Raw genomic sequence first — 13,582 nt, 5'->3', positions numbered from 1 at the left:
TGATTTATTGCAGATCCACAATTCACCATCCATGAGAAGTAGCCCGGGCTAAGTCTGATCATTGACAAGTATTGCCCTTCTTTTATACTATTTGGAGCCTGGGGCTACCCGCCCCGGGCTCCTCCTTTTGGTTAGCTATTTTTTACTCATTTTCCACCATTAAGTCCCGTTTTACACTTATCAGAAGTCAGGTGTACCTTACATGGTTTTTTAAATAGGCACCTTCCTGTTCACACAGGCAGCCTCCCATCTTTTGTTTAACCCCTGATAACTTTCCCGGACTTCCCATCTCGTAGCAACATTCACACATGACATGTGTACATCAATAGTGACATGCATACATACAGTAGGTGTTCAAACAGTGACATGACTCGTGTACATTTCTCATCGCTTTACTGTCTAATCATTAGAACTCTATACATTTCTCATACGCTTTACCTATTTAATCATTAACTAAAAGCTCATTAACTACGACGGTCCTACTCATTAGATCAAAGGTTAAATACACATCACACATTCTGCCTCTGTTGCCTTATCCTTTACCCTTTTTCACTACACCTGAAAGACTGCAACAGAAATACACATAAAACATAGACATTAACAGGACAATCTAAAATTCTTTTATATCTGTTGGTTCTATTCAGCAGGAGCTGCAGGATCTGTTGTTGGACCTAAAGGTGACAGTTTCTAGTATAAATGTAGGCTGCACTCTAATGCAGAGCTGCTGACCTGTTGGGAGCATCTTCATCTGTGGTCGACGGTTTCTCTGTTTCATCTGTGGTCGACGGTTTCTCTGCTTCATCTGTGGTCGACGGAGAGACAAGTTCAGGACTAGTAAAAGTCTCTGGCTGAGCAGCTACATTTAGGACAAAACAGTAAGACAGAGTAAAAGAGACAATATGTTGAATATCTGTTGGATTTAAGATGACATCATTCATCAAATTGTGGTAAAACTGACAGACAGAACTTACTGGTGGACGGTTTCTCTCTGACAATTATCTGCACCGGCATCTGTAGATCTCCTCTGCTGCACCAGTACCAACCACTGTCCTCCATCTTCAGTCCGCTCATAGTCACTGTGAAGACTCTGGGAGGTGTCTCATTAATGAATACTGTGGTTCCATCTATTGATCCCTGTGACTGTGTCACACAGGGGCCACCCACCCGGCACCATGTAGCTTGTCCAGAGTTCTGATAGTAACATTTGATGGTTGTTTGTCCTCCATTAAATCCAGTTACCTCCTGATGATCCACATAGAGACTGGAAACATCTTAGAGAGAAGCAAATTCACCAGTAAACAGTATCCAACCTAAAGCTGGTTGACTAAGATGATAATGACGTTTGTTTCTTACCTCTTGTGACTGACACTTGGAAATATGTTCCATCATCTCTTCCTCCATTAATCTCCACAACACACCAGAAATCTGTGTCTCCCTCTCTCACATCTTTTATGGTCACAGTAAAGACTTTTTTCTCTCTGTCATCAGAGATCAAAAACCTTCCTGAACTCTGCTGGTTTGTCTTAACTGCATATGAGCAGGACCTGTAATAATATCCTTGACACAAGTATTTCACATGGCTGGTGTATTTTGGGTCGTACAGACATGGAATTGAGACGGAATCTCCAGCTTTCACTGACACTTTAGTGACTGTAGTGACGCTGTAAACTCCTGCAACGAGACCAAATGCATGAGTTGAGACATCTTGTAAAAGATTCAAACAAGTGTAAATAGAAAGCCACCCAGTGACTGACCTGTGAGTCCAGTGAGGAGGAGAGAAATGCTGAGGTGAAGAGCCATGTCGCTGCAGCAACCAGAATAAGGCCAACGGAAGGCACGGCCGACTATTTAATGAGTTTCCACTTCCTGATTTTATGAAAATACATGTGTTAAAGAAATAGCAGCACCATTGTTTGGAAAATTGTTTTGTAAAAACCCATGAATATATTATCTGACTTGTACAACATTTTGTGTTGTTTTTTTGTATCTTGCAGATGAAAAGTTATTTGCAAAGGTTTAATTTAATGTAAAGATGCTTTACATCAAAATCAATTTTCAGGCCATTAGTTCATTAATGTGCATATTTCTATTAATATCAGTCTCACAAAACTCCATCCTTTATTCAGGGTAAATATCAACCAAGGTACGAACCTCCAGGCTCAAATAAATCCATCTTCTGCCGCCCTGCTTCAACAGCAAGCTGCAACATGACAATATGTCCTCACCTGTGACGTGGCTGCAGTCACAGATGAGGATCTGCAACCTGAGAAGGAAAAGGCAAACCAAACTTACCAAGTGAGCCTGCTAAAATATTGAAAGTGATGTCATGTACCTCTCTTGTTGCTGCCAGACGACCCTCATGTCAGGTTCCCAGTTTCTGGGAACTTTTTTTTGCAGGGTTTCTCCTGCGGGGGGCGTGGTGGAGCCATGGCTTCAGGTGGTGCCGGGGACTGGTGCACCTGCAGACTATCAGTAATCAAGCCACCTATTTATGGACTGTTCTCACGGTTGGCCAGCGTTGGCGTGTTTTGTCTGATTCGGAATACCCCGGCTATACCCTCCTGGACTATCGTGAAACTTTTTCCTTCGTGGATTCCTTTTGAACCCGTTTATCGGATTATCGTTTGTCTTTTTCCTTCGCGGACTGCTTTTGACTAGTGATGTCCAAATGAGGCTTTGAACCCTTTTGACCATTGTGTTGAAAATTGGTTCATTACTCGAAGCTTCAATCATTCCGAACGCGGGGGTCATCTGCTGGCGCATTGGTTGTACTGCAGCCATGCAGCCATGCAAGTGCACGCTTGCTGGGTATTATTATTATAATATTTTAGGAACAGGTGGGGGGTATGGGCCTAAGGTGCTTGGGTGAACTGGTGTGCTTATGCATTTTTATTTAAAAACAACAGTTTCTCCACAGTCGAGGGTTTGAGGCGGTTTCTCTTTTTTGAAACGATTTCCCCAGCTTTAGAAAACCCCTCTCGCAGGGCACAGAGGATGCTGGTGTTGCGAGGTACTGGTTTGCCAGGTGGTACAGGTTTGGGTATAGGGCTTTGTTTGTCGTCCAGTACACCAGAGGGTCCTGTGATCGTTCAAGTGGAAGGGCTGACAGATGGAACGCTGCACCTCCACTATGGCATCAGCGGTGGCATTCCTGGACGCTCTTGCTTCTTCAGCATCCCTGTCCAACAGCTTCTACAGATCAATGACTTAAAATAAAACATTACATAAAGTTTAGTCCGTACATGAATCAATGCAAATAAATCTATTGATCCAAATTCTATAATTTTTGTACCTTGGGAAGAAGCAGCTGGTTCTGGCTGTGCTGTTGAAGTGGACGGCGGGTCCTCTTCGGTGGGTGCATTCCGCAACAATGCCGCACACTCCGATTTTAACCGGTGCGCAGCTGACTCGGCATTTGAGGGGCTTTGGAATCCGAGTGTTTAAAATCTTGGGTCAAGTAATGATGATAAAGAGAAGATGCTTGTGGTTTCTATTCCACTGAGTTTATCATTCATAATTCTATTGAGGTTTATATTTGAGTTCTGTGCCATCAGCTCACTCAAAGCATGCTTCAGCATTTTTATCAGGGGTGTTATTTTTGATCCCGACACCCTCTTTTCATGTGAGAGCTCTACGGTGGCAGCATGAAAAGGTGACAGTATCTTCCTACACTCAGATGCACACTCAAAGTCATTTGTAGTCAATAGGTCCAAATCTGTGGGCAGAGTGGTCAGAGCAGCGGCAGCTGCATCCCTCTGCTCATAAAGACGCTGCAGCATCTCATAGGTGCTATTCCATCTTGTGTCTACTTCAATTATTAGTTTTGTGACAGGACGGCCCATTTGCACCTGGATCTGCTGCAGCTTCTCTTTAGCGGTGGTGCTTGATTTAAAATAGGTGATCATCCGCCTCGTTTTTGATCTTATATTATCTAGCCCAGGAGTAGCATCCATGGCCTTTTTGACAATTAAGTTTAGTGCGTGAGCCAGGCAGACAGTATGCCGCACCCGCAGAATAGTTGCTGCAGCAATCATATTTGCTGCTGCGTCAGCCACCAAGCACCTCACCTTCTCTTCAAGAGCCCATTCCCTTAAAATCTCTCGAGCAGTTCCAGCGATGTTCTCTGCTGTGTGACTGATAGGAAAAGGCCAACTCCCAACAGGGTGGTGGAGAGTTCACCTGCATGAATAGCGTGACAGGTGACAGCGAGATACGCATCCATGTTGATGGAAGTCCACATATCTGCGGTCAAGCTGACACTGTCAACATTCTGCAGGGCTGCCTTGGCCTTCTCCTTTTCTTCCACATACCTCCTCTCCACCATGGCTTTAACTGTCTGCCTTATGGAAGGGTGTATGTGGGATCCAGTTTAGCCACCAGAGCACGGAAGCCAGGATCAGACACCACAGTGAAAGGCTGGGAATCTTTCACTATGAAATCCACTAGAGCTTCATCAAACTCCTGCTTCCTGCTACATAAAATATGGAAGTTAGCAGAACAAGATTAATTTAGTTAATTAACTAATTCTATACACCCAAACCTGCGCAGTAAAGTTTAAAAGTTACTCTTAATATTGCCTGGAACAGCACCCACTCACCTGGTGGAAACGTCATCACAGCACACAGCACCACCAGCTTCATTCTCATGTTTGGCTCGGTAATGCCTCATCATTGATGACGTGTTATTATTATACGCCAGATGTCGGGAACAAAGCAAACACTTCACCTGCAAATTAAAAATGTGATGTGTGTGTGGTTTATTATATGTTACGGTGTGAATAAGAGTTGAAAAATACGTTTGTAACACCTACCTTGTTCGGCGGCACCATTTCAAAGTGGTCCCAGACTTGAGATCTCTTCCTGGTTGGTTCCATTGCAAAGCAATAAGAAAGCAAACCGAAAGCAATACGAACGCTAATCAAATCAATCCAAAAAGGTATTGACCAGATAGGCAACGTATTGCGCTGTTTCATCCATTTTTAAACACAACTGAGACCCGCCCATTGAACCGAACCAGTCAGCTGATTCAGGCCGAATGAAGCAGTGAAGAGGTTCAAACGTCATCAGTCACGTGATTTGAAGCGAGCTCTGGAGCAGTGCTTCAGAAAGAAACTCTACCGAGTTTTGGGGCGTGGTTCGAAGCCCCGTGTCAGAGGGAACATTACTACTTTTGACCCCGCTCGGGATTTTTTGTCGTAAGTTTTCATTTCCTGTTTGGATTAAGAACTGAGTCGTGGTCTCCACGCCTTTTGAGTTGCATACCTTTCTGTGAACTTAAATAAAGCTTCTCGGAAGACGAAACGCCACTGTGTCCTGCCTGCTTTCGGGTCCTGATACACCTCATGCCCGAAGAAATTGAGAGAAAAAGCAAAACTGCTTTTCAACTTGGATTTCTGTGATGAAAACTGTCAGGTGGAACTAGAAGAATTTTGTTGGGCCAAACATGTGGGACCTTTCTCCTTTACAGCGATACCAATTGTCCTCTAGACGGCGCCAGACACCTTCCAGAAGCGGACGGCCACAGTTCTCCAGACAGGCGATGCCTTCAATAATGGGCTGATTGTAATGAAAACGTGGGAAGAACATTTTCAGGATCAAATATTCCTATATGGGAAAACATGGTCTGATCATCAAATAGGAGATTCTATGGCAAGTGTTTGTTATACTGTGAGACTGAGGTAGAAACAGAGCCAAGAGCCCTGATCTGGAACAAGAAGATGAATCAGGTTCATGTCTCATGTATATGTTAATATGAAATGAACGGCTGCAGGTAAATAAATCAATAAAAACATACATTTTGTGTATTGTGACACCTGATGGAAGGGGTGAAATGGTTTAGACTTCTCACACCCCGTTTCACACCTTTACTTACTGTTACGACCCTACCTTGTTTGTAACCTGAAAGGTAAAGGGACGCACATAAACCAAACAACAGAGCGGGTAGACTTTCAAGGGGAACTTTATGGAGTAGAGTCCCTCAACAATATAGTACACAAACAACCAAAAATCCCATCTGGCAGAGAACAAAACAGGGACAATAGAAAGGGCGGCCACCTCTACCAGCCCAAAGAGGGACCGTCGGATAGGGAGCCGACCTTCTAACCCTAACCCAAAACCACTAAACCTAACACCAAACAAGGCCGAGGAAGCTCTGCCAGCGGGCGAGTGGGGAGCCTCAGTCAGGCGGGTAAACACGGGAGCAGCTGTAGCAGGGAAGCGAGAGAGCCCAAGCACGCCGCATCTGTGGCCTTAAGTAGGGCAATGGCCAATTAGCCTCACCTGGAACACCTGGTCACAGGGAGAAAAGAAAACAATTACTTGGGTCATTCCCTAGGGGGAGACAACGTAACACTTACAGTCATCCGGAAGGGGAAAGTTTGCGAAGTTATAGTTTTCTGTTCGTTTCCATGACGGTAGCTATATATATATAATATATATATATATAATTTTTATTTTTTAAAGCTTTCAGGTTTTCTTCCGCTTCCATGATGTTGACTCCACCACCCTGCATCCTCTGATTGAGAGCTGCGAATATATCAGCCATGTATGCTAAAATGAGAATGAACTCAGAATGATTGAAGCAATCTGCATGACAATGTTGGTGTTCTTGCAAAAACAGGGCTAATTCCACACGCATGGCAACAACACGATTCAGCACCTGTCCCTGAGATAACCACCGAACATTAGAACGGTGCAGAAGTACCTCAGATTCACAGCCCATTTCTTTATACAGCTCACTGAAGATGCGGCGCCTCAGAGCACTATTTCGCACATAGTTCACACATTGCACCACAGTTTTGAACACATCTGTCAGTTTTGAAGAAGTTATCTACAAGCTTCTTCACATCGGCTGCCTTAGTTGTTGTTGTAAGAGGCTTTAAAATAAAAAATCTTTTATCATGTCGTCTTTCACATAGCGCACAAAAACAGCAAGCTGGCTTAGATTAGAAACGTCTGTGGTCTCATCGAGTTGAAGCCTGAATTTTGCCGGGTTTGACACAGGATCATAACTTGTCTACCTGAATTAATCTTTTCTTTCCCCCCTCTTTCTACTCTTTGAGTTTTCCCTTTAATTATTATGTGGGGGGCTTAAATATAAAAAATGTGCATAGTGACTTTCGTATATGTTCCATGTTGTTGATGCAATAAAAAAAAAAAAAAAAAAAAAAAAAAAAAAAGAAACTCTGCTTCTTCTACTTCTCTTGGGCTTTTTTTAGACTTCCACATTTCTGAGAGCTTCTTCAAAGCTTGTGACTAAAGAAAAAAGATGATGTTGAATTTTATCTTCACCTCCAACATGTGTAACGTTATTTAATATGGCAGAAACATGTCAACAATATATGAGTCCACTCCTGGAAAATCAGTGTTCTCCATGAAAAATGGGTTTATTTGAGTTGATATTTCTGTGGTAATAAACATATAAAATAACATGGAAATAGAAATATAACCAGGAACTCTGCAGAAGTTATAATTATAATTCTCCTGAAATAAGCAAGAACCCAGCAGAGGTGACAAATTCTAGGATGTGTGATGATGAGAAATATTGATGTATAAGTTAGTGGGATCCTGTGAAAACAAAACACACATGAGGGCAGATTTAGGATGGAAGGTTAAATAACAGCCACAAGGTGGAGATATGATGATTCTCATAAGTTTTGATATTTACCGTTCGTCTGCATCCTCTTTTTGGAAAACTCACAGAATGTTTGGTGCTCTCAGGTTTCAATGGCTGTATGAGGGAATAGAAAAAGTCATGACAAATGACTTTATTAAATGACTTTAAATGATTATTATGATTATTGTTGTTGTTATTTTACCTTCACTGGAGGTTTTCGTTTTCCTCTCATATTGGTGTAAATCACTGTATCTTCAGCCTGTGTTAAAAGGACAAACCATGATCTGTTTTACATTTGAACAATAAAAGCTTCTATTTTTACCACAACAATCACAAAACTGCATCTGTTTAATGAGGCTAAGGCAGATTCTTCCCTCTTCACTGTAGTTTTTTTGAAAGAAGTCAACATTTCCACATGTTCCATCTGTAAACTCTGTCCTGGGTCTAACTGCTGCACACTAGTTTAATCTTACCAACATCTCAGCGGATGGTTCCTCCTGGATCTGCTCTACAAGTCAGATTAGAAAGTCTGGTGATTCTGAATGAACATTTATTTTATAAAATTTGCTTTGACTGTGATTAACCAAGACTTACTTTGTCTTTTTATGCAGAACCAGATCAATGAGGACAAAATTACAAAGAAGATCAACAAGGACAACGAGATGATGACAATCATGAAGGAACCTGAAAGACTGCAGCAGAAATACACATAAAACATAGACATTAACAGGACAATCTAAAATTCTTTTATATCTGTTGGTTCTATTCAGCAGGAGCTGCAGGATCTGTTGTTGGACCTAAAGGTGACAGTTTCTAGTATAAATGTAGGCTGCAGTCTAATGCAGAGCTGCTGACCTGTTGGGAGCATCTTCATCTGTGGTCGACGGTTTCTCTGCTTCATCTGTGGTCGATGGTTTCTCTGTTTCATCTGTGGTCGACGGTTTCTCTGCTTCATTTGTGGTCGACGGAGAGACAAGTTCAGGACTAGTAAAAGTCTCAGGCTGAGCAGCTACATTTAGGACAAAACAGTAAGACAGAGTAAAAGAGACAATATGTTGAATATCTGTTGGATTTAAGATGACATCATTCATCAAATTGTGGTAATAACTGACAGACAGAACTTACTGGTGGACGGTTTCTCTCTGACAATTATCTGCACCGGCATCTGTAGATCTCCTCTGCTGCACCAGTACCAACCACTGTCCTCCATCTTCAGTCCGCTCATAGTCACTGTGAAGACTCTGGGAGGTGTCTCATTAATGAATACTGTGGTTCCATCTATTGATCCCTGTGACTGTGTCACACAGGGGCCACCCACCCGGCACCATTTAGCTTGTCCAGAGTTCTGATAGTAACATTTGATGGTTGTTTGTCCTCCATTAAATCCAGTTACCTCCTGATGATCCACATAGAGACTGGAAACATCTTAGAGAGAAGCAAATTCACCAGTAAACAGTATCCAACCTAAAGCTGGTTGACTAAGATGATAATGACGTTCGGTTCTTACCTCTTGTGACTGACACTTGGAAATATGTTCCATCATCTCTTCCTCCATTAATCTCCACAACACACCAGAAATCTGTGTCTCCCTCTCTCACATCTTTTATGGTCACAGTAAAGACTTTTTTCTCTCTGTCATCAGAGATCAAAAACCTTCCTGAACTCTGCTGGTTTGTCTTAACTGCATATGAGCAGGAGTTGTAAGAATATCCTTGACACAAGTATTTCACATGGCTGGTGTATTTTGGGTCGTACAGACATGGAATTGAGACGGAATCTCCAGCTTTCACTGACACTCTAGTGACTGTAGTGACGCTGTAAACTCCTGCAACGAGACCAAATGCATGAGTTGGACATCTTGTAGTAAAGATTCAAAAAGTGTAAATAGAAAGCCACCCAGTGACTGACCTGTGAGTCCAGTGAGGAGGAGAGAAATGCTGAGGTGAAGAGCCATGTCGCTGCAGCAACCACAATAAGCCAACGGAAGGCACGGCCGTCTATTTAATTAGTTTCCACTTCCTGATTTTGTGAAAATACATGTGTTAAAGAAATAGCAGCACCATTGTTTGGAGAATTGTTTTGTAAAAACCCATGAATATATTATCTGACTTGTACAACAATTTTGTGTTGTTTTTTTGTATCTTGCAGATGAAATGTTATTTGCAAAGGTTTAATTTAATGTAAAGATGCTTTACATAAAATCAATTTTCAGGCCATTAGTTCTTTAATGTGCATATTTCTATTAATATCAGTCTCACCTCTGTGACAAAACTCCATCCTTTATTCAGGGTAAATATCAACCAAGGTACGAACCTCCAGGCTGATGCAGATGCTCTGAATGTAACTGAGCATTATCTCATCTATATTAAGACCCCTCCACACCAACCATGGAGGCCCAGAAAAGCCAGAAGAACTGGTGCAAACAGCCCCGTCAAATAAATCCATCTTCTGCCGCCCTGCTTCAACAGCAAGCTGCAACATGACAATATGTCCTCACCTGTGACGTGGCTGCAGTCACAGATGAGGATCTGCAACCTGAGAAGGAAAAGGCAAACCAAACTTACCAAGTGAGCCTGCTAAAATATTGAAAGTGATGTCATGTACCTCTCTTGTTGCTGCCAGACGACCCTCATGCCCGAAGAAATTGAGAGAAAAAGCAAAACTGCTTTTAAAACTTGGATTTCTGTGATGAAAACTGTCAGGTGGAACTAGAAGTTTTGTTGGGCCAAACATGTGGGACCTTTCTCCTTCACAGCGATACCAATTGTCCTCTAGAAGGCGCCAGACACCTTCCAGAAGCGGATGGCCACAGTTCTCCAGACAGGCGATGCCTTCAATAATGTGCTGATCGTAATGAAAATGTTTGATTTTCAGGATCAAATATTCCTATATGGGAAAACATGGTCTGATCATCAAATAGGAGATTCTATGGCAAGTGTTTGTTATACTGTGAGACTGAGGTAGAAACAGAGCCAAGAGCCCTGATCTGGAACAAGAAGATGAATCAGGTTCATGTCTAATGTATATGTTAATATGAAATGAACGGCTGCAGGTAAATAAATCAATAAAAACATACATTTTGTGTATTGTGACACCTGATGGAAGGGGTGAAATGGTTTAGACTTCTCACACCCCATTTCACACCTTTACTTACAGTCACGGAAGGGGACCTTGTTTGTAACCTGAAAGGTAGGGACCACATAAACCAACAATATATATTTTTAAACTTTCAGGTTTTCTTTTATGGAGTAGAGTCCCTCAACAATATAGTACACAAACAACCAAAAATCCCATCTGGCAGAGAACAAAACAGGGACAATAGAAAGGCGGCCACCTCTACCAGCCCAAAGAGGGACCGTCGCATGGAGCCGACCTTCTAACCCTAACCCAAAACCACTAAACCCTAACACCAAACAGGCCGAGGATCTCTGCCAGCGGGCGAGTGGGGAGCCTCAGTCATGCGGTAAACACTGGGAGCAGCTGTAGCAGGGAAGCGAGAGAGCCCAAGCACGCCGCATCTGTGGCCTTAAGTAGGGCAATGGCCAATTAGCCTCACCTGGAACACCTGGTCACAGGGAGAAAAGAAAACAATTACTTGGGTCATTCCCTAGGGGGAGACAACGTAACACTTACAGTCATCCGGAAGGGAAAGTTTGCGAAGTTATAGTTTTCTGTTCGTTTCCATGACGGTAGCTATATATATATATATATATATATATATAATATATATATATATATATATATATATATATTTTTATTATTTTTTTTTTTTTTTTTAAAGCTTTCAGGTTTTCTTCCGCTTCCATGATGTTGACTCCACCACCTGCATCCTCTGATTGAGAGCTGCGAATATATCAGCCATGTATGCTAAAATGAGAATGAACTCAGAATGATTGAAGCAATCTGCATGACAATGTTGGTGTTCTTGCAAAAACAGGGCTAATTCCACACGCATGGCAACAACACGATTCAGCACCTGTCCCTGAGATAACCACCGAACATTAGAACGGTGCAGAAGTACCTCAGATTCACAGCCCATTTCTTTATACAGCTCACTGAAGATGCGGCGCCTCAGAGCACTATTTCGCACATAGTTCACACATTGCACCACAGTTTTGAACACATCTCTTCAGTTTTGAAGAAGTTATCTACAAGCTTCTTCACATCGGCTGCCTTAGTTGTTGTTGTAAGAGGCTTATAAAATAAAAAATCTTTTATCATGTCGTCTTTCACATAGCGCACAAAAACAGCAAGCTGGCTTAGATTAGAAACGTCTGTGGTCTCATCGAGTTGAAGCCTGATTTTGCCGGGTTTGACACAGGATCATAACTTGTCTACCTGAATTAATCTTTTCTTTCCCCCCTCTTTCTACTCTTTGAGTTTTCCCTTTAATTATTATGTGGGGGATGGGGGCTTAAATATAAAAATGTGCATAGTGACCTTTCGGTATATGTTCCATGTTGTTGATGCTCAATAAAAAAAAAAAAAAAAATAAAAAAAAGAAACTCTGCTTCTTCTACTTCTCTTGGGCTTTTTTAGACTTCCACATTTCTGAGAGCTTCTTCAAAGCTTGTGACTAAAGAAAAAAGATGATGTTGAATTTTATCTTCACCTCCAACATGTGTAACGTTATTTAATATGGCAGAAACATGTCAACAATATATGAGTCCACTCCTGGAAAATCAGTGTTCTCCATGAAAAATGGGTTTATTTGAGTTGATATTTCTGTGGTAATAAACATATAAAATAACATGGAAATAGAAATATAACCAGGAACTCTGCAGAAGTTATAATTATAATTCTCCTGAAATAAGCAAGAACCCAGCAGATGTGACAAATTCTAGGATGTGTGATGATGAGAAATATTGATGTATAAGTTAGTGGGATCCTGTGAAAACAAAACACACATGAGGGCAGATTTAGGATGGAAGGTTAAATAACAGACACAAGGTGGTGATATGATGATTCTCATAAGTTTTGATATTTACCGTTCGTCTGCATCCTCTTTTTGGAAAACTCACAGAATGTTTGGTGCTCTCAGGTTTCAATGGCTGTATGAGGGAATAGAAAGAGTCATGACAAATGACTTTATTAAATGACTTTAAATGATTATTATGATTATTGTTGTTGTTATTTTACCTTCACTGGAGGTTTTCGTTTTCCTCTCATATTGGTGTAAATCACTGTATCTTCAGCCTGTGTTAAAAGGACAAACCATGATCTGTTTTACATTTGAACAATAAAAGCTTCTATTTTTACCACAACAATCACAAAACTGCATCTGTTTAATGAGGCTAAGGCAGATTCTTCCCTCTTCACTGTAGTTTTTTTGAAAGAAGTCAACATTTCCACATGTTCCATCTGTAAACTCTGTCCTGGGTCTAACTGCTGCACACTAGTTTAATCTTACCAACATCTCAGCTGATGGTTCCTCCTGGATCTGCTCTACAAGTCAGATTAGAAAGTCTGGTGATTCTGAATGAACATTTATTTTATAAAATTTGCTTTGACTGTGATTAACCAAGACTTACTTTGTCTTTTTATGCAGAACCAGATCAATGAGGACAAATTACAAAGAAGATCAACAAGGACAACGAGATGATGACAATTGTGAAGGAACCTGAAAGACTGCAGCAGAAATACACATAAAACATAGACATTAACAGGACAATCTAAAATTCTTTTATATCTGTTGGTTCTATTCAGCAGGAGCTGCAGGATCTGTTGTTGGACCTAAAGGTGACAGTTTCTAGTATAAATGTAGGCTGCACTCTAATGCAGAGCTGCTGACCTGTTGGGAGCATCTTCATCTGTGGTCGACGGTTTCTCTGTTTCATCTGTGGTCGACGGTTTCTCTGCTTCATTTGTGGTCGACGGAGAGACAAGTTCAGGACTAGTAAAAGTCTCAGGCTGAGCAGCTACATTTAGGACAAAACAGTAAGACAGAGTAAAAGAGACAATATGTTGA

At 41.5% G+C, this 13,582-nt stretch overlaps 2 protein-coding genes and 2 long non-coding RNA genes across 6 annotated transcripts; 1 reads left to right on the top strand and 3 right to left on the bottom strand.

Annotated features, from left to right (window-relative positions):
- Positions 1–578: 578 nt before the first annotated feature.
- LOC130520931 (polymeric immunoglobulin receptor-like) lies at positions 579–5,014 on the bottom strand. The gene is made up of 8 exons (XM_057024623.1): positions 4,811–5,014; positions 3,293–3,447; positions 2,333–3,206; positions 2,152–2,263; positions 1,755–1,866; positions 1,354–1,671; positions 972–1,271; positions 579–856 (listed from the first exon to the last, which is right to left on the bottom strand). Exons 5-8 carry the CDS (start codon positions 1,798–1,800, stop codon positions 711–713), a joined length of 810 nt encoding a protein of 269 aa, XP_056880603.1. The 5' UTR covers positions 1,801–1,866; positions 2,152–2,263; positions 2,333–3,206; positions 3,293–3,447; positions 4,811–5,014; the 3' UTR covers positions 579–710.
- Positions 5,015–5,041: 27 nt separating this feature from the next.
- Positions 5,042–5,792, top strand: LOC130520933 (uncharacterized). Its single transcript, XR_008949114.1, has 2 exons — positions 5,042–5,194; positions 5,467–5,792. It is a non-coding gene; the product is annotated as an uncharacterized LOC130520933 (long non-coding RNA).
- A 1,567-nt stretch (positions 5,793–7,359) lies between these two features.
- On the bottom strand, positions 7,360–9,587 carry LOC130520930 (polymeric immunoglobulin receptor-like). 3 transcript variants are annotated; one of them, XM_057024621.1, is made up of 10 exons: positions 9,523–9,587; positions 9,122–9,439; positions 8,740–9,039; positions 8,583–8,623; positions 8,470–8,501; positions 8,209–8,306; positions 8,088–8,122; positions 7,817–7,873; positions 7,666–7,728; positions 7,360–7,565 (listed from the first exon to the last, which is right to left on the bottom strand). In XM_057024621.1, exons 1-10 carry the CDS (start codon positions 9,566–9,568, stop codon positions 7,518–7,520), a joined length of 1,038 nt encoding a protein of 345 aa, XP_056880601.1. In that variant the 5' UTR covers positions 9,569–9,587; the 3' UTR covers positions 7,360–7,517. The 3 variants fall into 3 exon arrangements, with proteins under 3 accessions (XP_056880601.1, XP_056880600.1, XP_056880602.1); XM_057024620.1 differs by having other exon boundaries at positions 8,470–8,623; XM_057024622.1 differs by lacking the exon at positions 8,583–8,623 and having other exon boundaries at positions 8,470–8,515.
- Positions 9,588–12,233: 2,646 nt separating this feature from the next.
- On the bottom strand, positions 12,234–13,532 carry LOC130520932 (uncharacterized). Its single transcript, XR_008949113.1, has 4 exons — positions 13,406–13,532; positions 12,754–13,242; positions 12,603–12,665; positions 12,234–12,502 (listed from the first exon to the last, which is right to left on the bottom strand). It is a non-coding gene; the product is annotated as an uncharacterized LOC130520932 (long non-coding RNA).
- Between the last annotated feature and the right edge of the window lie 50 nt (positions 13,533–13,582).

This window comes from Takifugu flavidus, unplaced genomic scaffold (assembly GCF_003711565.1).
Source record: "Takifugu flavidus isolate HTHZ2018 unplaced genomic scaffold, ASM371156v2 ctg596, whole genome shotgun sequence".
Lineage (NCBI taxonomy): Eukaryota > Metazoa > Chordata > Actinopteri > Tetraodontiformes > Tetraodontidae > Takifugu > Takifugu flavidus.
Note: the sequence above shows the minus strand (reverse complement) of the source record. Positions and strands in the feature narration are given on the sequence as shown.